At 22.5% G+C, this 23980-nt stretch overlaps 2 protein-coding genes across 2 annotated transcripts; both read right to left on the reverse strand.

Annotated features, from left to right (window-relative positions):
- Positions 1-463: 463 nt before the first annotated feature.
- On the reverse strand, positions 464-835 carry K444DRAFT_548653 (ankyrin; the record flags this gene model as incomplete). The annotated part of the gene is given in 2 exon segments (XM_024876389.1): positions 464-640; positions 653-835. Coding segments are annotated over 2 exon segments (360 nt in total), but the record flags the coding sequence as incomplete, so codon positions are not given.
- A 797-nt stretch (positions 836-1632) lies between these two features.
- Positions 1633-1782, reverse strand: K444DRAFT_548455 (uncharacterized protein; the record flags this gene model as incomplete). Its single annotated transcript, XM_024876374.1, has 1 exon — positions 1633-1782. A coding segment is annotated over one exon (150 nt), but the record flags the coding sequence as incomplete, so codon positions are not given.
- Between the last annotated feature and the right edge of the window lie 22198 nt (positions 1783-23980).

The raw sequence follows: 23980 nt of genomic DNA on the forward strand, positions 1-23980 counted from the left end.
GAAAAAACACGAGACTATTAAAGCTTTAAGGACATTTATATAGGCGTTTATATCTATTATAATAAGAAAAGCTAGTATAGTCGCTTGCAAAATCGGCTTTATTTCTTTACCAAATTTTTTTTTTGGGAGTACAGACTACCTTACCTAATTTGGAGAGAAATGCAGTAGTACGGGCAATAGTTGCGCAATATTACAAGTATATTTGTATAAAGAAAGAGGAGGCAAAAGAATATCAAGTAAAGCTACTAGAATATTTCAGACTCACTAATATAGCATATTTACAAATTATATAAAAGCATTTAGTATTAACTAGATAGTTACTATTTATAAAGATTAGCTCTCCCGAACCCCTCTTTATTAAAGTTAGAAAAATAAAAAGAATATAAATTAGTTAACTATTTTTATATCTCAGTTCTTAAACGCTAAGAGGAGTAGTATTAATCCGTTTCTTTATTAGCTATCGCTATCTCTGCCCCTCTTCTCGAAAACAGGCCAAGCCGCTCTCAGACAGCAGCTTGACGACGTCGATATACCCGTACTGAGAGGCCCAGTATAGTAGTATCCGTCCGTCTCTTTTAGCAGCCGCATTCGGATCGGCCCCCTTCTCGAGCAGTAGCTTGACGATATCGATATACCTATACTAAGAGGCTACAACTAGTGGCGTCCATCCGTCTCTATTAGCCGCCGCATTCGGATCGGCCCCCTTCTCGAGCAGTAGCTTAACAATATCGACATGCCCGTACTGAGAGGCTAAGGCTAGTAGTGTCCGTCCATCTCCCGCCGCATTCGGATCAGCCCCCTTCTCGAGCAGCAGCTTGACAATACCCTTATACCCGCAGGGAAGAGCTTATAATAGGGGCGTCCGATTGTCTATATCCATACTATCTGGCGCAGATTGTCCTGACTCAATTAGAAAGGCTTATTGCTATACTCTTCAATATATAACAGAATACCCCCTTTTTTAATATCGAAGCAGGACTCCCTCTAAGAATGGATTCGAATTAGGTCGGCCAAGTTCTTCTCTACAAGAATATAAAGTATACTAACTGGATTATTATATTGCCAAATTTCATATCTCTCGAGAGTATTATTAAGGAATTTCTACTATTAAAAAGAAAACTTAACCAAAAAATTCCCTTGCTCTATAGCATTCTATTAAGCGCTATTAGTATAGTAAAGAATATTAAGAACTGAATATTAAAGAAAGGGAAACTTTAAGGTAATAGTCTCTTGCAACTATACTGCTTTAGATACCTGAGGTAAAGGGTCAGAAATATTAATATCTTAGCTAATTAAAGCATTTAGCTAAGCCAGGCAGTAATCCCTTAGAGTTTTATAGTAATAACCTATAAAGTTGCCGGAAACCCCAGACTACTAATTCTTATATTTACTTAATAAGAAGTCTCGAATAGACTTATAGATAAACTAGACTTCGAAGGCTATATTTCATATAACTTCGGCCAAACCCTTTAAGGCACTTCTTATATAGGTCTTTATTTAATCTAAATTTATATCTTCCTGGTTCTAATAGCTAGAGTACAATTTATTAAGACTAAGCTAAATCGCAAAATATAGCTCCTGTGGTATTATAGAACAAGTCGCAAATAGAATTCATTTGAGATAAAGTTATAACTACTTAAGGTTTTCTCTATTATATATAAGAATTATCTCAAATAAATCAGTTAGTTCTGGCAGAATTTCCTTAAGATATATATAAATCTGCTTAATAGAAATAGAGCTATTAGGGTATTTAGAGTTAAGAATATCGAGAACTAAAATAACCTAGAGAAAAATCCCTAAAGATTTCTCGAGGATTTTGAATCAAAGTAGCTTGGCTTACTTCTACTTACCTAGCTTAAGTTTCGATTTAATATATTATTAAATGTCTTCCGTATACCCGATTTCGTCTTCTAGAGTAACTTTAATACCTTTTTAAAGAAAGATAGTCGGATAATATTAACTAGAGAAACAAATTTATAACTGAACCTATATTTCTCTTATATAATTATATAGCTTTTTAAAGAAAGAAATTATATCCTTAACCTGATTCTTATTATATTTATCTAGTATATCTATAAATACTATTAATAACCGATTCCCAAGCTTCTAAATAGTATATATTAATATCTTCTTTAATACTTTCTTATACTATTTATTTCGCTAGATAACTCTCGAGCTATTAGCTATTATTTACTTCAAGCTCTCTCTTAAATCTACTACCTTCTCAAAGAGCTAGTAGAGAAGAGAGCGGTATAGACCTATTATTAACTTCTTCTTGATCCTGCCTTATATAAGAAAGAAGAATAATAGCGTAATTTTCGAGATATTACTTCTTATATTAAGTCTGGCCTTATTAAAGAGAAGTTTTATAAGAGTTGACTTTCTAGTACTAGAATTACCTATAATTTAAAGGAAGCTACTATAGTCTGGCTATTATATTATATTATACTAGGATATATATTTAGATTTAGTAAGGAACTAGTAGCAGGTTTTCCCTTATATAGCTATTAGGCTTATTAAGTACTTATTAATTTTAGTAAAGTAGAGCTAGTCTATAAGTAACTGTTTTATAATTAGAGAAGAAATAAAGGAGGACTGGTTATAAGAAATCTTTAGTTATTTAGTAGAATTAAAAGTAGCCTCCGAGATTTCGTTATAGTAACATTTCTTTATATCCTTATAAACCTCTTCTCAAAGCCTACTAAGTGCCTTCTCCTCTCTCTTACTATAGAGAACTAGTATACTAATACCGAAAAGGCCTAATAGAGAATAAGCCTTATTTTCTGCCTTCTTAGTCTTATAATTTTCTATTTATAATATTTGCTTCTTAATGCGAAATGCAGATAGACTAGTTCCTTAAAGAGCTAATACTATAATTTCTATTATTTTATAAAGTAGTTACTCTAATAATTTCTTATTATTAAGTTAATTGCCATTTAAATAAAAGAAGATAACTAATTATAAAGTAATTAGTTCTTAAAGTATCTAACTATAAGTAAACTATTAACTCTTTCGAAAGGCTAAATACTATAACTATAAAGATAAGTCAATTTAATTATAACTATCTATCGAAATATCTAATAGATAGATATAGTATATAGCAGCTTTTTAGTACTAATAAAATATAGAGGTAATACCCTCTATAAGCTCAGAATTATTCGCTTTATTAATATAATAAATATTTACCCAAAAGTATTATATACTATCCTGCCTAGCCTATTTTTCGCAGAACCGGATCTTATTATAGCCTGCTTTATTCTTGCCGGTATTATTCGTTAAGTCTCTGAAATTAACCTCTTTAATATCTGTATCTCATATATATAAAAGTATAGTATAGGGGGAAATATTATTATAGAGTTCCTCGGTAAAGCTAAACTCGCTATTATTAATACTCTTTAGAAGACGTATTAGATAGATCAAATCCGAGGAATCTCAGAAAGAAAGGCTTTTAGTAAATAATTATTACAAATTCGGCATTTATATGAGTTTATTTATTGAGTTGAAAATGGAGGTTAAAGAGGTTGAATTAAAGCTAGTACTTCTATTAATGTAATAGAATAGTAGGGTTAGCCTAATAATAATATAATAATAAATATTACTACCGGCAGGTAAAACCAGCCAATTACTAGCCAGCTACTATAACAGATCTTAATTTTATACTTTATAGATATATAATACTTAGCCTATCCGTTATCTTATATATAATTAAACTATAACTTTAATTTAATTACTAATTACTTATCTTAATTACTATATAAACCCGTTCTGCCAGAATTATAATATAATATGGGAAGTCAGAAAAGCCAATTTAATTTCAAGTATTATAAGGAAAAAGAGACTAGTAAATAGTAGTACTATAGCTATTAAAATATAATTGATTTTCAATTTTTTAGTACTAATTATATCCCTAAATAACCTCTTTATTAAACTTTAAATGCAGTTTATTAGTTTTAGTAACTTACTTAACTTCAGGTATTTATTATATATACTATAGTATTATTAGCTAATATAGTCTATACTTAGAATCTTTTTTAAGGCGAAATAGAGCAAAACCGATTTTGCAAGTAATTATAGTACTAGCTCTCAATATTCTGCTATTACTCTACTAATTAAAGGCATATAAGCTTTTTCTATATAAAAATTAATATATTAGTATATGAATATAATAGTTCTATATTTAGAAATCAGATTTATTCTTTCTCTAATTCATATAATAGGTAAACTACTAGGCTACTTTCTAGCTTATAGGGCTCTATAAAACCAGTCGGCATTTATATATAATAATATAGGAATTCAAACCGGCCCTTTTTTGAAATAGTATTAATTAGAGATATTAAAAGATATATTTAATACTTAATAGATTATTAGTAATTATAATAAGCGCCTTACCTAATACTACCTCTATTGATTTAATAAAAATAATACCTGAATTCTTTAAAAAGTTTAAGGAAGAAGTAGAATATAATTCTTAGATAATATCTATAATAGAAACTTTCTATATAGCTAAGTCTATTCAGGCAAACCAAATACTAACCTGAGATAATATTTATATTATATTCTTCTTATAGCTTATATTAGTAGAATATATTATATTTCCTGGAACTTTTATTTCTCTTAAAACTTTGCAAACTCTTATAGATAGTACTAGTAGAAGAATTATTTAATATATATTTAAGAAGGAACTTCTAGTAATTTTAGAAGCCTATTACCTTTTTGGAATAGTTAGAATAAGCTAGTTATAGTATAAATAGCAGAATAATACTATTTAGCTAATTAGAAATATATTTTTATAAGTTTCCTAAGATTATTATAAAAGACGAAGTACTAACTAGATAATTTAAAGATCTGGGCTACTTTATTTACTTACCGGCCTTATTACTACTCTTATTAATATCTATATTACTTAAAATAGATACTAGTTCGTTATTATTAAGATTATAATTATTATAATTAGTTTATATACTAGAAATATAACTATATTATATTTGGTTTATAACTACTAGATTTTAAAGAAAATAAAAATAATTCGGGATAGAGTATTAGCTAAGCGGAATTAGACTTAGAAGTACTTTTAGGTAAAGACAGAGCTTTAGTAAGTTCTTTGAAATATTATAAAAAGAGGTACCTTACTAGTTTAAATTGAATTAGAGTTTAGTTTTTATTATAAATTATAATAATAAATCAAGAAATAACTAGTTATTTATATATAATATTAGATATTATATTTCGGGCTTATTTATTTCTGGTAATTCTGCTTCAAACTCTTACTATAGCCGGCTTCTGAAATATATAAAGTAAAGTAATACTATAAAGTTATTTAAAGGTATTTATATAATAGCCTGACTATATTTATTCAAATTTTATTAGTTATATTTATATACTTTTATAAAAAAGATAGCAGAGCCAGATTAGCTAGCGGATTCTATTCTGGTATCTTTATATTTTAGAAGAACTGAAATTATATTACTAATATAAGTTATAGCTATCTTGAGACTAGAGAACTAGACTAATATTAAATAAATAAGTAAATTTACTAATACTAAAATTCGAATATATTAGTAAGTAACGAATTTAGTAATTAAAAAAGCTTATTATAGATAGTATATTTAAGGGACTTCTGCTATATTTGTTTCTTAAATAGAACTAAATAATTAAGCTTTTCAAGATATATTTACGGGTACTATTACTTTATTTCTTTTAAAATAAAATCCAACTTATTTTTTATATTACTATATTTTCTATTTTAATTATATCTTTTCTTTATTAAAGGGCAAACTTTTTCTGCTTTATAAAAGCATTACTAATAATACTAATAATACTCGTAATAATAACTAGAATTCAAATCACGCTTATAATATCTATAATAGTATCTATTACTAATTTCTGGATATTTAAATTATTACTAGCGAGAATTATAGACTTTATATCTATAAAAGTACCTCTAAGCTCCTTAGTACTAAAACCTCGTTCTATAAGAGCATTCCTTAACTTAATAAATCCCATATTCTGGAAAATAATATTTATAAGAGAAAGTATAATAGTAATACTTCCGATTTATAAGATATTTATAATACTAGTAATACTAAAGATTTCTTCTAGTTTAATCTCTATAATAGCTATTAAGTAAGTAACTTATAATATAAGGCTAGCTCTAATTATTACTAGAACTTTATAGCTATAGACTATATTAGTTTTAGTACTAGTATTAATAATATATATAAATACTTCTCTAATTATTATAAAAACGCCGGTAATAATATAAATAAATATATATTATCCGAGTACTAGAAATAGATTATCTATAAGTATAATAAAAAAATTATAATATAAATAAATAGTAGAAGGCAAATTACTACTTTAATTACTAAGTTACTTTTTATAAATTAGAAGAAGAAAGAAATATAATAGACAGAAATGAATATACTAGTAATAGCTATAGTATAGGTAATATAAAGAAGAATAATAGTTCTGCTTTTTAGGATCTAAATAGAAAATAGTTGTCTTTTGGTAGTTATAAAGATATAGTAAACTTATTAAAAAATATAGGCAAAAAGAAAGACTTTAAAAATAGCTCAGAGAGAAATTAGTCTAGTAGACTTCTATTTCTATATAGATTCTAAGAAAGTATATATAACCTAGAAAAGAGTTTAAGTACTAGTATTAAGAAAGACTCTAATCTAATTTATTTGCTTTAATTTTATAAAGCCAGAGATATTAGGCTTGCTATTATATTTTGGAAAGAGGAAGATATAGACCGGTATAATTAAAGCAGCTAGTAAAAAATTAATATAAAAGGCCTATTTCTATATAGCTCTACTTTCTATAAAACCTCTACTAATAATAGGTCCAAGAATTACTTCTATTTCCTAGTATAAACTAATTATTATATTATAGATAGAATGTTCTTTTATATTTATAAAAATAGAATTATATATTAAGATACTAGAAAGAATTAGATATATATTATAATAATATAAAAAAGAAATATAATCTTACTCGAAATATATATTTATATTATCTAAACTAGTAATAACTTTACTAATAATTATAGTATTTATAGTAGATATTATACTATAAATTGTACTACTAATCTCAAAGAAGAGAATACTACTAATTATAAGGTATTTAATCTCAAAAAAAGCATAATACTATCTAATAAATAGAATTATAATAATAGATTCTATAGGAAATCTAATACCGACCCAAGCCAACTTCTTAATTTCTTCTAGGAATTCGAGAATAGGCCCTTATATATTAGTAGTAATTATAGTATTTAGTTCTGAAAGTTTATAATTAATTTGGGAAATATAGACTACTTTAAAAGGCCTTATTATAGAAAAGAGATCCTAAAGATAAACTAATATAAACTAATACCTATATCTAATTACTAATTAGTTTTTCAAATTATATAGTTTCTTTTTTAGTAGTATTAAGATTAAGAAATAAGATTTTTTCGATATTAATAGATAATTATTAAAGGATTATATTTCCGGTAATATTCCCTATAATACTAGCTTACTTAACTTTTAAAGCTATCTTTTCTGTCTTTTAATATATAATAAATAATTTAAAATAAGAGAATAAAACTTATAAAAGTATATAATAGGTAAGACTTAGAAAATTAAAGTAAAGTAAAATATAGAAGTAATTAAAGACAAATAAAGTTTATAGAAATTGAAATAGAGAATAAGTATAGAGAAGTAACCGGAAAGTTACTACTATAAAAGCTCTTTAGTAGGGCTTAGATACTCGCTAGAGGAAGTTGGGAGTTTTTAAAAGAAATAGAAAGCTAAAGATAATAGTAGATATCTAAAGTATCTATTACCTGGTATAAAGTGCCCTAGATTACTTATAATTAATTAATAGGCCAGATATTCGATATATAATCTTTAAAGAACTAATAGATAATAACCTTATCTTATATTCAAATTATAGATCCTTATATACTCTTATTTTATATTCTTATTTTATACCCTAGCTATTTATTATAGCCTATTTCTATATAGAAGCTAACTAGGCCTCTAATATTATAAGGCGGAAATTCCGTTTTAGTTTCTACTAGTTCCTTAATTAGCTCTAGTAAATCTGGATATATATTTTAATATTATAAAGAATATTTCTTGCCCTAGTTTCTTATAAATTAAGGCTAGGTTTTTAATCTCTTATAAGTATTTATATATATAAACCGAAATACTTTTTTTATTATAATTGCTTCTAACTTTAGAGTTTTCAAAATTAGCAGAAAAGGAAATTTCAATTACTACTTTTTCTTCTTATAATTTAATATAATAAATTCGTAAATAAGTAAAGTTTAACCTAATAATAATAGTAAAAATATATAAAAGTATAATAATAAGGCCACTTTACCTCTTCTTACTATATCCGGAAACTAAGGCAAAGTTAAAGGTCTTTTATATTAAGTATAATAATTCTGAAGATAATAAAAGAGACTAGTAAAGAAGAATTACAGAAAGAGAACTTTATAGATCTCTTAGTACTTTTCTTACTAGAGCTAAATATAAGTATAGGCTATTTATAAACTATAAACTATTAATAAGGCTCTTAACTATTTATATTAAGTACTATATAAAACTGGATTTATATTATAAAGTTAATTAAATTAATTAAGTCTTTGGTTTTAGGAATAGTAATAAGAGATCTAGTAATATAATCTTAAGAATTATATATAAAAAGATTAAGGAAATTATCTCTAGTAAAGTAATTATTATAGAGAATATATTTCTAAATACGGATATAATTAAAATAGTTAGTATAAATAGTAAATAGAGAAAGTAGTATTTATAAAACTAGTAAAGATTAGCTTTAGTAAATTAATAGGCAGACTAAATAAGGGCTTAGTTTTTATACTTCTTATATTTCTTTTTAGAATATTTGAAAATTTCCTTTATTATATTATATTATAGTAATATCTTAGTATAATTATAATATAGAAGGCGCAGTAATTACTAATATAGCTTTTATTAAAGTTAAAGTAAAATATATTTTATTTCTTAATATTATTTCCTGTTTTATTCTTTAATAAGTAATAATTCATACTGGCAAATAGTTTTAGCTTATAAAGTAATATTAAATTATAAGCCCTATATATAGCTTATATAGTAATAAGAAGCTGAAATTAATTCTAGTATAATTACGGGACCTGAAATTAATTATTAGTAGTTCTTACTACCTCCTATATCTTTACTAATTTTAGATAATAGCCTTAAAAATATCTTAAATTAGCTACTATTTTTAGACTAGGCACTTCTACTAAAACCGCTAACTTTCTTACTTATTAAGGACTTATCTCATTTTTCTAATTTTTCTTTAATAGCTAGTCTCTATTTATAATTTTACCCCTATATATTCTTCTATTAAGGCTAATAAGAACTACTAATCTCTCTTTACAAATTCTTTTTCTGAGAAAATATAATCCTATATAATATAAGTAGAGCTATTAGATATTAACTTCGGCTATATCTTCTCTAATAATTCTATATATTACTATATCGAGATCTCAATTCTACTGGCCTTTCTATTAAAAAGTATTATAAGAATACCAGATATATCTAAATAAAAAATAAATAATTTATTAAGCCCGAAGTTCCGGGAAGAATAATTATTAGAGAAGTATAAGCAAGGAACTAAGAAGAAATAAGCCAAAGATTTAGTAAGTATAGATACTAGCTATATTTTATAGAAGTAGCTAATAATATTATAAAAAATTAAAACCAGAGTCCGGATAGTAAAATTTATTCTAAGAGGCATAAATTTTAGCTATAGCCTTATTATTCTTATTATATTTTTAATAACTTTCTTGATCTTTAATATAATAAAACATTTAGTACTATAAAACAGCTTCTTACCTTAGGCTTAAAGGCAGAAGATATAGCTACAAATTACTATCTTAGTAATTACTTATATATTATTAGTATTTTATTTATTAATTTTCTAGAGTTATTAGAGAGGGAACTATAGAAAAGCAAAAAAGATTACTATTTATTTTATACTTTTTATAATAGAATTCTTTATCTTTAGTATTATTATATAGGCTATTATAGCTATTATTTTTTACTAGTCTAAGAACTCTAGCTATAATAAGAATATATAAGACTAGTTATATATTAATAATAATAGAAAGAAGCTATTTTAAGAAGAAATAGATTATATACTAGTTTATAAAATATAGGTAAGCTATTTCTTAAATATCCTCTAAGCTTAACTAATAAATATTATAGAATTAGTCTTTAGTTTACTACTTTATCGAAATTATTCTGAAATATATTATAGTTATTCTATATAGTATAGTATTCTATAAATATTACTTTAAGTAATACTTATATAAGTCTATAAATATCCGAGATTATACTTATTCTAATTTTTACTTTACCTAACTCTGCTCTTAATTTATATTAAATACATCCGGCTTTAATTATATATCTCTATTCTATTCTATATATACTAAGTCCGCCTATAATAATGGCCCAAATTCCAAAGAAGGATTTGCTAGTACCTAGTTCATTAAAGCCAAGTCAAACTCGGCTCTTAATACTAAGTTATTTGCTCCCTAATCTCTCCCTATTAATATCTAATCCTCTATATCTAAGATTACTTAAAATAGCTTTAAGAAAGTACCTTCTCTACCTATTAAGAGAAAAATAGAGTATATATCTACTATATCTGGCAAGTAGATCTATAATATTATATCTATTTCAGGTACCTATACTTTACTACTCTCAAGTCTTAGATTAGTATAACCACAATATTAGTAGTTCGGAAATAGAGGGCAAGCGATTATAAATAAGTAAAGAATTAAAAGCCTGTCTGAATTACTAAGGAACTAGAACTAAATATTTATATTCTTTTATTATATCTGGATTAGAAATTAGGGGTTATTATTTATAATAAATAAAATATAATATAAATATTACTTGCTCGGTTTTAATAATAAAGTAAGAAGTAAGTAAAGATAAAGGAAGTCTAATAGAAAAACAGAAAACAGAATTATATATTAGAAACTAGAAATTATAATTATATAAGTAAAGTATATATTTATTTCTGGAAATCTATTTCTTCTAGGTATTAGTATACTATAAATTATAATTTAAAACTAACTTTATAGTTATTAAGCCTTAAAATTTTCAAGTTTATTTATATATCTTTATTTGAACTTTAAACTAAATAGTTATTTCTCCTCTCTTTAGCAGAAGTTCTTTAATTATTTAAGCGACCCTATTAGAAATAATTAACTTAATAAAATAACTATATAATAGAAAATATTACTTTAACTAATCTTTATAATAATTAATAGCTTTTACTCTAACTAGAAACTCTCGAACTAACTTATCTAACTTCTTTTATAGCTATCTATATCTGCTATAAAAATAGGTTAACTTTATTCTTTATTTATAGTCTTATTATATTCTTCTTTTATTATAGATTCTAGTAATAGAATATAAAATCGTCTTTTATAGAATCTTTTTTCTTAATATTATTTTAGTAATTTACCGGGATATAATATAATAATCTCGGGCAAACTATCGGATCTGCTCTTTCCTGAGATATAGCTTAGAGAAATCTTATTAGAAAAAGAATAATTACTAGATACTATATTTAATATCTTCTAATAAGATATTTATTTCGGCTTCTAAAACTTTATACTAATATTATAGAATTCTTTTGCACTTAGCTTATTATTAGATTTCCTTAGCCCTATTATTATTATTTCATATCCCAAAAACATATTACTTATAATATAGAATAGAAACTAGTTACTTGGTAATATATATTTTAGAGTAAAGTAATAGAATATTTAAATAATAGCTTTTATAATAGTTTTATAAATTAATATATTTCATATATTAGTTAAGTCTTATATTTATAGAATACCTCTATAGGTCTAGCTATATAAGATAGGCACTATAATATAAGATTAGAGAGAATAACTAGAGCCAGAATTAGATACTATAGCCTTAAAGTATCTATAGTAAACTCTCTTATTATATTACTTATAAAGAAGTTATATTTTATAGAAACTACTTTATAATATAGCTAGTTATATTCTTAAATTAGATTTATTCGGATCTAAAACCGGTATTACTTCTATTATTAGTAGCTATTAAGAATAATTCATATAAAGAATTAGAAATGGAATCTTAGTAATATACTATCTTATAAATATTAAATTAGCTTAAAGGAAACTATTAATAAACTTTTACTATTACTAACTTCTTTTATTCTAGTTTATTCTTATCTCTCCGAATATAGATATATATTTTCCTATTACTATAGGCGGTTTTCTTTATATATCTACTATTATTATAGGGAGCTTTATTACTATAGTACTACTTTATAATAATACTATAGTTATAGTAGAAAGTAGTTTACCTAATATTAGTAAATTATTATTAATTTTAATAAATATAATTAAGAGTATCTAACTAGCTTTATTTCTCGAAAACTTGAAAATATTATTCTTCCAGACTAGTTTAACTAATATTATAAAGTAGAGTATAAATAAGTATCCGAATAATACTATTAAGGTTATTACTAGTATTACTATTATAAGTAGCCTTACTTTCAAATCTGCAAATACTAATCTAATTCCTTTATAGTAAGAAGAGATTTATATTACTACTATTATTAATTTACTTAAAACCTATAGTATAGCTTCTATTCCCTCTTATAACTACTTCTTCTTAGTTAACTCTATTAAGGAATTTTTCGAGATTACTAATATAATTACTTCTATTAGTATTAGTATAATTATTAGTCTTACCTAAAGTCTTATAATTATAAATCTATTACTTATATAATCTATATTATTAATACTTATTATTAAGGCCCGTTAAGATACTTTCTTCCGGTATCTTAAGAAGAAAATACCTAATCCGATACTATTTAATATTAGTATTAGTAATATTTAGATATATAATCTCGCTCTTTTATTTATTATTTCTGAATCTTGCTATATTGAGATTCTATTACCTATACTATCTATCCTAAATATTTCGGACCTAATTATAACTAATTCTACCAAGTTACTTCTTTAAAAGTTTAAGTAGAATCCGGTATAAATAATATTTATTATAGAAGCTAGTAAGAAATTACTAGTTAGTTAGGTTAACTAGCTTAATATACCAATATATATATTATTAAATATTATAGTAAAGAAGAAAGATATAGTAGCTATACTATTAGAAATAAATAGAATAGTATTTATAGTAGTAATAATATAATAACCGGATAATACTAATAATCTTACTCTTATAACTCTAGCAGAACTAGTAGTTTTAATATTATCTTGAGAATATATTTAGAGAATTTCAAATAGTTATTTCAATATCTCATTTATTAGATTTATTTGAGAAATTCTAATAGTTTTTTTAATTTTATTAAAAAGAACTTATTTTAGATATTAGTAGCTTAGTACCTCTAATTTTAATTAAATAATACTAGTTAATATAAGCGAAAATTCCCTACTAAACCTAGATAACTAAGTTAACTTTAATATAAAGATTGCCCTAAAATAAAGTAAAAAGATTTATATTTATATAAGCTTTAGTAAGCCTCTTACCGCAAGGTATTAGAAAGCGAGAGATTTAAGGCTGGATTCTAGAAATAAAATAAATAAAGTATATTATTATAATTCTCGGCTAGCTAGAGAATAATAAAAAGTAATAATTAAATATAGTTTTCCTCAATTAAGTAATTCTCTTTTATTCTAGCTTAGTACTTAATTCTTACAAGTTATATAATATTAATAATTAATTATATTATAATTCTATTATAATAATACCCTATATCTTACTAAGATATAAAGTATTCTACTTATATTAAGGCTTCTTCTTCCCTATAGAACCTAAATTAAGAGGTTTGCATTTAATATATTTTATTTTACTTTATTATTTTATTTAATTTAAAATAATATAAATATAGTTTATATTATATTTTTTTTATTACTATTATCTTTCCTTTATTACTACCTCTTTACTCTCTATTAATTTTATTAGTAAATATCTAAAATCTCTTTATTATTTTATTTCTATTTCTATTTACTTTCTAAATTAAGTATAATAAGAGCCGGAACTTCTATTTAGGTATTTAGCCCTTTTAATATTAAGAATATCTCTATTAAGGCTATATCTGAAATAAATAATAGTACTATAATATCTAGTTAATTAATTCGGGATCTTATAAGACTTTATAAGATATACTAAATTATAAATATCTGGGAATTTCTTATAGAAATTATAAATTATTTTAAATAGAATATTAAATTCTATATAATTTAAATAATAAAGCACTTTAATATCTTTAAATATAATACTACTTCTTTTAGACTAGGGTTTAGTAAAGTAGTTTCTAGAATCTGAAGTAATAAAGACCAGGTTTTAGAGGCTATAAAAATCCTCTAATTTAATAAGAGCCTTATAAATACTATTTACTAGATAAAATATATTTATAGCCAAAAATCGAATATTCCGGTAATAGAAGTAGAAAAAGGCTACTATAATACGAAAGCAGAGATCTAAGAGATATTTATATATTTAAGCTAAATATAAAATATTACAAGAAAAATTAATATAAATAGCAGCTATATTATTATTATTTCCTAGCTTTATATATCTTTATAAGACCTTGGCCCGAGCTATATAGTAAACTTGCAAGATAGTTATTAGAGTCGCTCTTATTTATACTTCCTAGTTCGTCTATATATTTGAAGTATTTAGTAATATATAACTAAAATATTTTAGCTTAACTATAATTATTTTTAATATAAGGGCACTCGACTAGATTTTTGATTATATCTCAAGCGAAAGCTTTAAGAAGCTTGGGAAGAAGTCAGAGGAATTAGTATTTCCTATATTTTCGAAAGATATTTTAATATCTAGTTATTAGAGAACTAATATTTTTAAGTTAAATTTAAGACTAATAAATTTGTTTATATATTTTCTTTTCTAAAAGAAAAAGTTGCGAACTATAAAACTAGAGCTTAAAATAAATATAGTATTATAATTAGAATATTACTAATTATCTAGTTCTAAGTTTGGGCTTTAAAGCCAGAACCGGTTCCTTTAAGCCTTTATAGTAATTAACTAATTTCTAATAAAGTAAGCTAATAAAAAAACACGTAATAAATCCGCAAATAGACGCCTAAAGTTAGTAGACTATAAGAGCCGTTTATATTTATAGGCGGTCTTTAAATAATTAATACTAAAAATATTTCTAGAGTATTCCCCTAGTACTAAGTTATATACTAAAGTACTAGAAGGCCGGCAAATTTTTATAGTAATAATATCTAAAGGTAAACTTTAATTATATTATTACTAGAAATACTTTATAGTTTTATTTATTTTCCTAAATTATTTTTCGAGCTCTAGAATATAATATAAAATATTACTTTATTAGAGCTATACTCGATTAGTAAAAAGAATTATTTTTATAAGTAGTAGTATAATAAGATTATTCGGTTCTTATTATCTGTTATTCTCTATATATATTACTATTCCCGGTTTCTAGAGAAAAGCATTTTGAAGTATACTATTATATAAATTCCTGGCATTTCTAGATAAAAGATCTTTTACCTTAATTAGGCCTATAATTACTTTATAGTTATAAATAGAGATATATAAATAAACCGAAATATTTCAAGTATTATTAATAATCCGATTCTAATTAATAGAGTAGTAATCTCTAGTATATTAAATAAAGCCTTACTAAAGAATATAGGTTATTATTTTAATTATTTATCTGAGCTTAAGGAAGTAGTTTTAACTAATTAAGTATAATTTTATTTGATTTACTAGTAAATCTTTCTGAAAAGTAGTAGTTATAAAATATCTATAGATTAATTAGAACTAGTCCGTAATATTAGCTAGTTTTTTAGTAATAAAAACCGGTATATTTATATATCTAGTTACTAGTTTAATAGAAAATAAATAAGGGAGGTTAATAAAAAGAGAGTATATTAGATAAGAAGCTATAATTAGAAATAATGAGAAGATATAGAATAAGGATATAGAATAAGAGTATAAAATAAGGTATAAAATAAGGGTATAGAATAAGATATAAAATAAGATATAGAATAAGAGTATAGAGACTAATATAAAAAGAAGTTAACTATCTGGAAACAAATATATTTAATTTGCTAATTACTATATACTTAGTTCTTAATAGTTATATAAGCGAAAATTAGAGGTTAAATTAACTATTAAGTATAACTATTAATTAGGTAAATGTATTTAATTTACTAATATTAATAATATTAATCTAGTACTAGTAATATTAAAGTATAAATAAAGTAATTAATTAAATTAACTTTTCTTTAGATACTAATATTAAATTCTAGATAATACTTAGTTAAAAGATAATATATAGTTCAAGATAAAAATATAGGCTCTTACTTATATAGAGAGAAGTATATATTTTCTAATCTCTTTAGATATTTTAAATTATTTTCTAATATTAAATATAATAGTAATCTATAATTTTTATAAAGAACAAGTTATTTTCTTAACCGGAATAACTAGTAACCTAGAAAGTTGTCTCTTATATAAGCTTAGTATTATACTTAATATATAGCAGCTATATATTCTAATTTATAGATCCGAAAGTATAATAATAGAATAGTAGAAATATATTATACTTTAGTAATACTAAATTATTAAAAGTCGAATAAAAGCCGGAAATATTATTCTTATTCCGGGAAATATAATAAAGAAGTACTTTAGTATTACTATTAAAACTCTTTCTAAAATTAAGAAAGAAGTTATAATAATTATTTATATAGCTATAAATATTAGTTTTTGAATACCTCTATAAAAAGTTATTTTAAATAATTATTTATTTATACTTTAATTAGTAGCTTTAGCTATAAAGATAACTAGACTTTAATATTTTATCTAAGTTTCTAGTATATATATAAACTTCTTTTTTTCTAATAGCTTTATAAAAGAAAAGATATACTATTTATCTAACTTTAATAATATAGAGAGAGAGCTTAAGGAGATTTTATAAACCGGTATAATAAGGCATCTGTAATACTTTCTTTAGGCCTATATATACTTAAAATAGCTAATAAAGCGGCTAATAATAGTACGGTTTCCTAATTTACTAATTCTATTCTTATAACCTACTAGTATTAGACCTGCTATTACTTAGTTCTATAAAATATATAGCCCGCAAAAATTATATTTTATCTCTATACTTTATTCCCGCTTAATATAGCTAATAAGAGAAAAGAGTATCTAATATATATCAGATTATAGTAGTAATATTATTAATAAGATTCTAGTAAATCTAGTTATAAACGTTTTATTTTAATATATTTATTTAAATATATATAAAGTAGTTTATATATCTTTATTATATTATATCCCCAAAGTATTAGAGTAAATACTAGAATAGCTAACTAAGTATCTTTTAGCTTACTAGGCTATAAAAATAATAATACCGGTCTTTATTTAGGATAAGAGAGTAAAGTAATATAAAGAAGCAGAATTTTATTAGATTTATTCTCGGGCTTAGGAATTTTATACTCCCTTATTATACCGCCTAGAAAGCCTTAATAAACTCTTAAGATTTGGCTTAAATAATTATAATATTAATTATTTTACTAAACTTAGAATAAAGTCTATTTTCAAAAATATATTTAGTAGAGAAAAGTATTCTATATTAAAGGCAGAGAAAATTAGTTAGTAGGTACTAATATTCGTAAGACTATAATAATCTATTAATAGTATTTAATAAAGAATAAATATTTTAATATATTTATATAAAGTTTTTCTTAAAACTCTAAAAGTATAATTTCAAAAGAGCTAAATATAAAATATATCTAATAAGCTATTTATAATTTTTTATAAAGATTATTTACCTGGCTTTCCTTTATTAATATTATATATTTAGCTTTATAATTACTTTATAATTATCTTATTACTCCGGATACCTGTATTTTATTAGGCCTTAAAGTTAGATATAGAAGTAACTAGATATTTATTCTCTTTCTTATTATTAAAACTTTATAGAATAATTATATAAATAGTAGCTTGCTATTTATTTATAGCCCCGAACTAATTACTAGTATTATTACTAAATGTAATTAGCTTTCCCTTAATATTACCTAGTTTAAGAGTATTATTTAGTATATTAATAAACAGATTATAATTAGGTAAATAGATATAAAAAATTAAGATAAATTACTTATTAAATCTAGTATAATTACTTATTTAAAGAATATTATAATTAGTTTCTCTAATAACCCCGAACTTTAGAACAAGTATCTTATTAATCTCTTTATAATATAGATAGATATTTATAGAGATTAGAAAAGTAAAAACTATAATAAGATTTATAGTTATAACTCGAGTTCTAAGTTATATATAGAAGTAGCTTAAATTGAAATAAATATAAATAAGATATTAGGTAAGGTATTACTAAAGATAAACCCGGATATTTTATATTATTAATATATTTATTTTTATCTAGTATAATTCTATTTTTAATAATATTATATTTTATAAATAGTAGTAACCTTAAATAGCTCTAGAAGAGCCGTTTTCTCTTTTCGATATCCCTATATCTAAATATAATATAAATAGATTATATTTATATTATCTAATTAAGTTATTATAATATTAGATATTTTCCTCTAAGTAACTTTTCTTTAGTTTATTAACTTATAATAAAATAGTAAGTACTTTATAAGCTTAAGTTAATACTACTATTTATACTATATAAGATACTATAAATAATTTACTAGAATAGAAGAAATATCTAGATTTATTTGAAAACAGAACTAATAAACTATTTATAACTTCTTATAATACTTATAATAGAGCTAGTAAAGTATATAAGTATATATAGTAGAAGAATATTAAGGAATATATATATTTAATTAGTAGTATTATTATCTTATTACTTATAATTATTATTTTATCTATTATAAGTTTAATATTATAATATTATAATTATTAGTAATAGAAAAATAGGTTATACTAGAAGAAATAAAGAAGTAGTATTTATTAATTAAGTAAAGAAGCCAAAGAGAAATTTTATAGTAATTTCTTATATAATAGTAGTTATACTAATTTATTAAAAATATTCTTAAAAAATAATAATAGATAAATTAGATAAAAAAGCTTAAAAGTAGTAATATATAAAAAAACAATTTAGAATAAACCTCAGATTTCCTTTACTAAAATTAATTCCTTATATAGTTTCTCTATTATACTCTAAAAACTAACCTTAGCTATAGTAATTTTCAAGTCGGTCTACTTTAACTTCTCGTTATAGCCGGCTTCCTCTAGTATTAATTTGCTATTTATTAGATTCTTGAACCTATTAGTATATATATTACTAGTAGTACTAGAATATACTAGACTAATATCCTAAATACTCTTATTATTAGATTTATAGTTTCAAATTATAATATTATTATAGCGAAAAATAAATTATATAAAAACCTAAAGCTTTTTTTCTGGATAGGCAACTAGTATAGGGAGAAAAGAAGCTATATTCTCGACCTTATTTATATTAAATATATTATAATAGACGATTTAAAATATAATAAAAAACATTTTAATTCCTATATATTAGACTTTAATCTAGAATTTTAAAGAGAGCTTATATATTAAGTTAATTATTATTATACTAAATTATATCTGGTTTCTTTAAACTAGAGAAGAACTAAACTTCTCCTAAAAATCGCATACTAAACTTATATTAATACTTATATATTTCTATTATTCGAATTTATAAACTTCTAATATAATATAAAACAAAAGTATATTATATTTCTGTACTTTTATTTCTATACTCTTATTTATATTCTAATATAAGATCTGTATTATATCTGCTTTAATTATTACTTCCGATTTACTATTAATCTATTACCGAGTATTTATTTTGCTTATAGATAGTAGTAGCGGTTTATATTATTATAGGCGCCTTTAAGCGAGGCCTATAGGCTAAGGCAAATCTAGTAATAGCCTAATAAATAATATAAAAGATATAATAGAATAATACTAGATATTTCTAGCTTAAAGCTATTAATATAGCTCGGATAGATATATATATAGGAATTAATTTAATAGAAAACTTTTCTTTAGATGATTTTTTTAATTAGAAAGTAGTAATACTAAATAGAAATATAAAATAAAGAAAATTTCTAGGCCCTTATAATAATATATAAAAATTCACTTCTTTTTTTTATTTAAAGTTATTTTAAAGCTAGTATTTCTCTCAATATCTTCTAAACTAATAATCTATATTACTTTATATAAAGCTAGTACTAGCTTCTGCCTAAAGAATTTCTAGACTATTTGTTATATCTATTCTCAGCTATTTCATTATAAAATCTAGTATAGCCTCTTGAAATATTTTACTTCTTAATATAAAATAAATATCTAGATAGTATATTATTAAACTATTCTTATATCTTTCTATAAACTTTAATATATAATTCTCGGATATAACCGGATTAAGATTCCTAATAAAATATAAAACAGATATTTGAATTTGCGGATAGTAAAGAGATTTATACTAAGAATAAGATAATTTAAAGCTATTATAGTAAATAGTAAAACGAAATAATAGTAGAAGTAGCTATTATATTATATTAGTCTTTATTTATTATATTTATACTTTTGGATCTATACTAGAATTAAAATATAGAAAGAATATATATTTGAATTAATCTGGAAGTTCTATATAAGTTCGAGAAATACTTAATACTTTATAAGAGATACTAGTATATAGGCTATAGTTATACTAGTAAAGAATTTAATAATTCCTATAAAGGAACCTATAGTCTGAATTACTTCGAGTATATAATGAATTATTTATCTATAGCCTTATATTACTTCTATTATATAATCTCTAAATCCCTAAGTTCAGGTATTAAGATCTTCTTTCTTTATTATAACTCTCTTACTAGTTCTAGTAATTGAACTTATAGGCTAGATATAATATAGTATAATAAGATAAAATAACTTTACTTTACTAGAAAAAGATAAATAAGTATTCTCGAGAAAGTTTCTAATAAATCGAGTTTTATATTCGAATAATACTTCTAATTTTATATTTCCTATAAATATAAAGTAGTAAGTATACTATTATAAAGTTCCTTAATAGTATCTTAATAGAGGTATATATTATAGAGTATTAGTATTCTTGGTTTTTAAAAAGCTCTAGCTATATCTCTTCTTATATTTTTTAATCTAATAATAAAATTATTAGTACTTCTTATTTGAATTCTATTTGGAAGTTATAAGGTTATAGCTATACTTAGCTTAGAAGAAAGGCTTTAAAGGTTTATAATTATCTATTCTCCGGATTTTATTACTTATATATATAATAAGAATTATTTAGTCTAATTATTTATTTTATAATCTTAAAAGTAGTAAATTAAATATTTAAATAAAGTATTTATAAGATATAGTCTTTTATTAATTTTATCTATATAGTTTAGAATAGTCTAAGAAGTAATTCTTGCCCTATATATAGTTATATTAGAGAGTTTAAATTTTATAGCTTAAATTTATTTATAGTTTTTAGAAATAATAAAATCTTATATATATTTTAAGTATACTAAGTTATATTCTAGCTTTATATCTTATTTCTATATTCTGGCTTTATATTCTAATTCTATATTCTGGCTCTATACTTTATTTCTATATAATTTTTTTATCTTTTATAATTACTATTCTAATCTTATATATTATATTTATATTAACTAGTTAGATTATAATATATAGTAAAGTCTATAATTATACTAAGTTAGTTAAGCTATTTTAGGAAGTTAATATATAAGTATATAAAGTAAACTAATATATTGCCTCTATCTGCTCTCCGGTCTAATCTCTAATTAATAGTTATTATTAAAAAGCTTTATTATTTATTAATTAGCTAGAATATAATATAAAAAATTTTAAATATAAAAATTAATTTCTTCTAATTCTCTATATTATTTCTATTACTTCTTTTTCGAATTTATAACTTTATTAATTTCCTCTTTACCTATTTTAGTACCTTAAAAAATATCTGAGCTCAGAAAAACTTTAAAACTATATATTTTTAATATAATTAATAGTAATAGTTTATAAGAGCATTCGAAAAACTCTATAGAATATATTAAAAACATTAATAAAGATATTATATTTCTACTAGTTAATAGTAGTTAATAAGTATAGGCTTTTATATTAGAAGCCTTTATAATTAAAGGCTTAATATAGAATAAATATTACTTTCTATATTTTAATTACTTAACTAATATTAATAGATTTCCCGTTAGCCTTTAGAGTCTTCTAATTATATTATTAAAATAATAATATCTTTACTAATAGTTAATATTTTTTATTAATTAGAACTTTAATTACTATATATTACTATTCTTTCTTCTTTATAATATATAGATCTTTTTATAAAGTAGCTAATATTTTGCTTTATAAGTAATATTATATCTTAATATACTATTAATTATATTCTTTACTATTAGGTATCCTATATACTAATAATATATAATATAGAAGAGATAATTAGTTTATATTCTTATATTAGTTAATAGTAGCTTTATTATAGAGATATAGTATTTAATAGTTATATAAGAATTTCTCTATAGCCTCGGCTTTTTAACTATATACTATTTACTTTTAAATATATTAAATAAATAGTTTATTAAATAGCGGGAACTAGCTTATAGTATTTTATAAGTTTTATTTTAGTCTTTCTAATTTTATCTAATTTATATATAGATTTGGTTTTACTAGAATTTATAGCCTTGGGATACTATTTTTAATAAAGAAAATACTAAAATAATATAGGTATACTATAATATTAAAAGTATATATAATTATTATTATATATATTTTAACTCGTTAATTAGAGAGAAATATTAATAGTATTCTTTATTTAGTTTATACTTATTAGACTAATACTTCCTCTCTTTTATAATTGTCTTTTATATTAAGCTAGAACTAATCCTAAAAATAAACTTAATTTTATTATCTTTAAAGAACTTATTTTCTTTATAATTATATAATTAAATATATTTTAAAAGCTAGTATTCTTTTTACTAGATATTTACCTTCTATATAAGTTATATTAGAATAATCTTATATTAGAAATACTAATATAGTATAGCCTATATATTTGTAATTAGTTTCTTGTCTAGCTAAGGAACTCTAATACTTTTTCTTCTTAATATTTCCCAAATAATTAGCCAAATTAGTATAGGTTACCTCTCGAACTATTTTAAGCCAATTACTTTTATAATTGGCTTAATACTCTATTCCTATACTATTATTCTCTATATCTAGTACTCTAGCTAAAGTTTTACTTCTTTACTTATATTTTACTTATTATATAGACTTTTTACTAGTAATTATAGTATATTATATTACCGTTTTATTATAGTATTAACTAATAAGCCTACTATAGGGCTATAGCTATATAGTATATTTGAATTTTAGCGGGAAATAGGGAACCTTATTAGAGGGCCTATAAGTAGTATTTTAGTAAAGAATATTTATATAGTAATAAAATACGAAAACCTTATTCTTTTTATTAGTATTATATTTTTAGTTAACTCTTTTAGTAAATTAAGTTACTAGGGTTTTAGATATTATTACTCTAATTTTTAGGGCTAATATATAGACTCTCTTTAATAGAAATCTAGTAAAGCTTTATAATAAATATTCTATATATAGCTCTCTCTATTTTTATTTTACTTATCTAGTTTAGTATATTACTATAATAACCCTCTTCTTTCTTAAATACCGTATTATTTATAAGATTATATAATACTTACTAACTGAAATATAATATTAATTAAAGCTATATAATACTTAAATAGTACTAGTTCTTTTAGAGGAAAGATTAAATATAGTTTATTAAGAGAAAAAAATACTTTTCTGAAACTAATTCTGGCTCCGGAAAAGAAAGCCCGTTCTAATATTATTATAGAAGTTCTATTTCGAGATAA

This window comes from Hyaloscypha bicolor (genome assembly GCF_002865645.1).
Source record: "Hyaloscypha bicolor E unplaced genomic scaffold K444scaffold_189, whole genome shotgun sequence".
Lineage (NCBI taxonomy): Eukaryota > Fungi > Ascomycota > Leotiomycetes > Helotiales > Hyaloscyphaceae > Hyaloscypha > Hyaloscypha bicolor.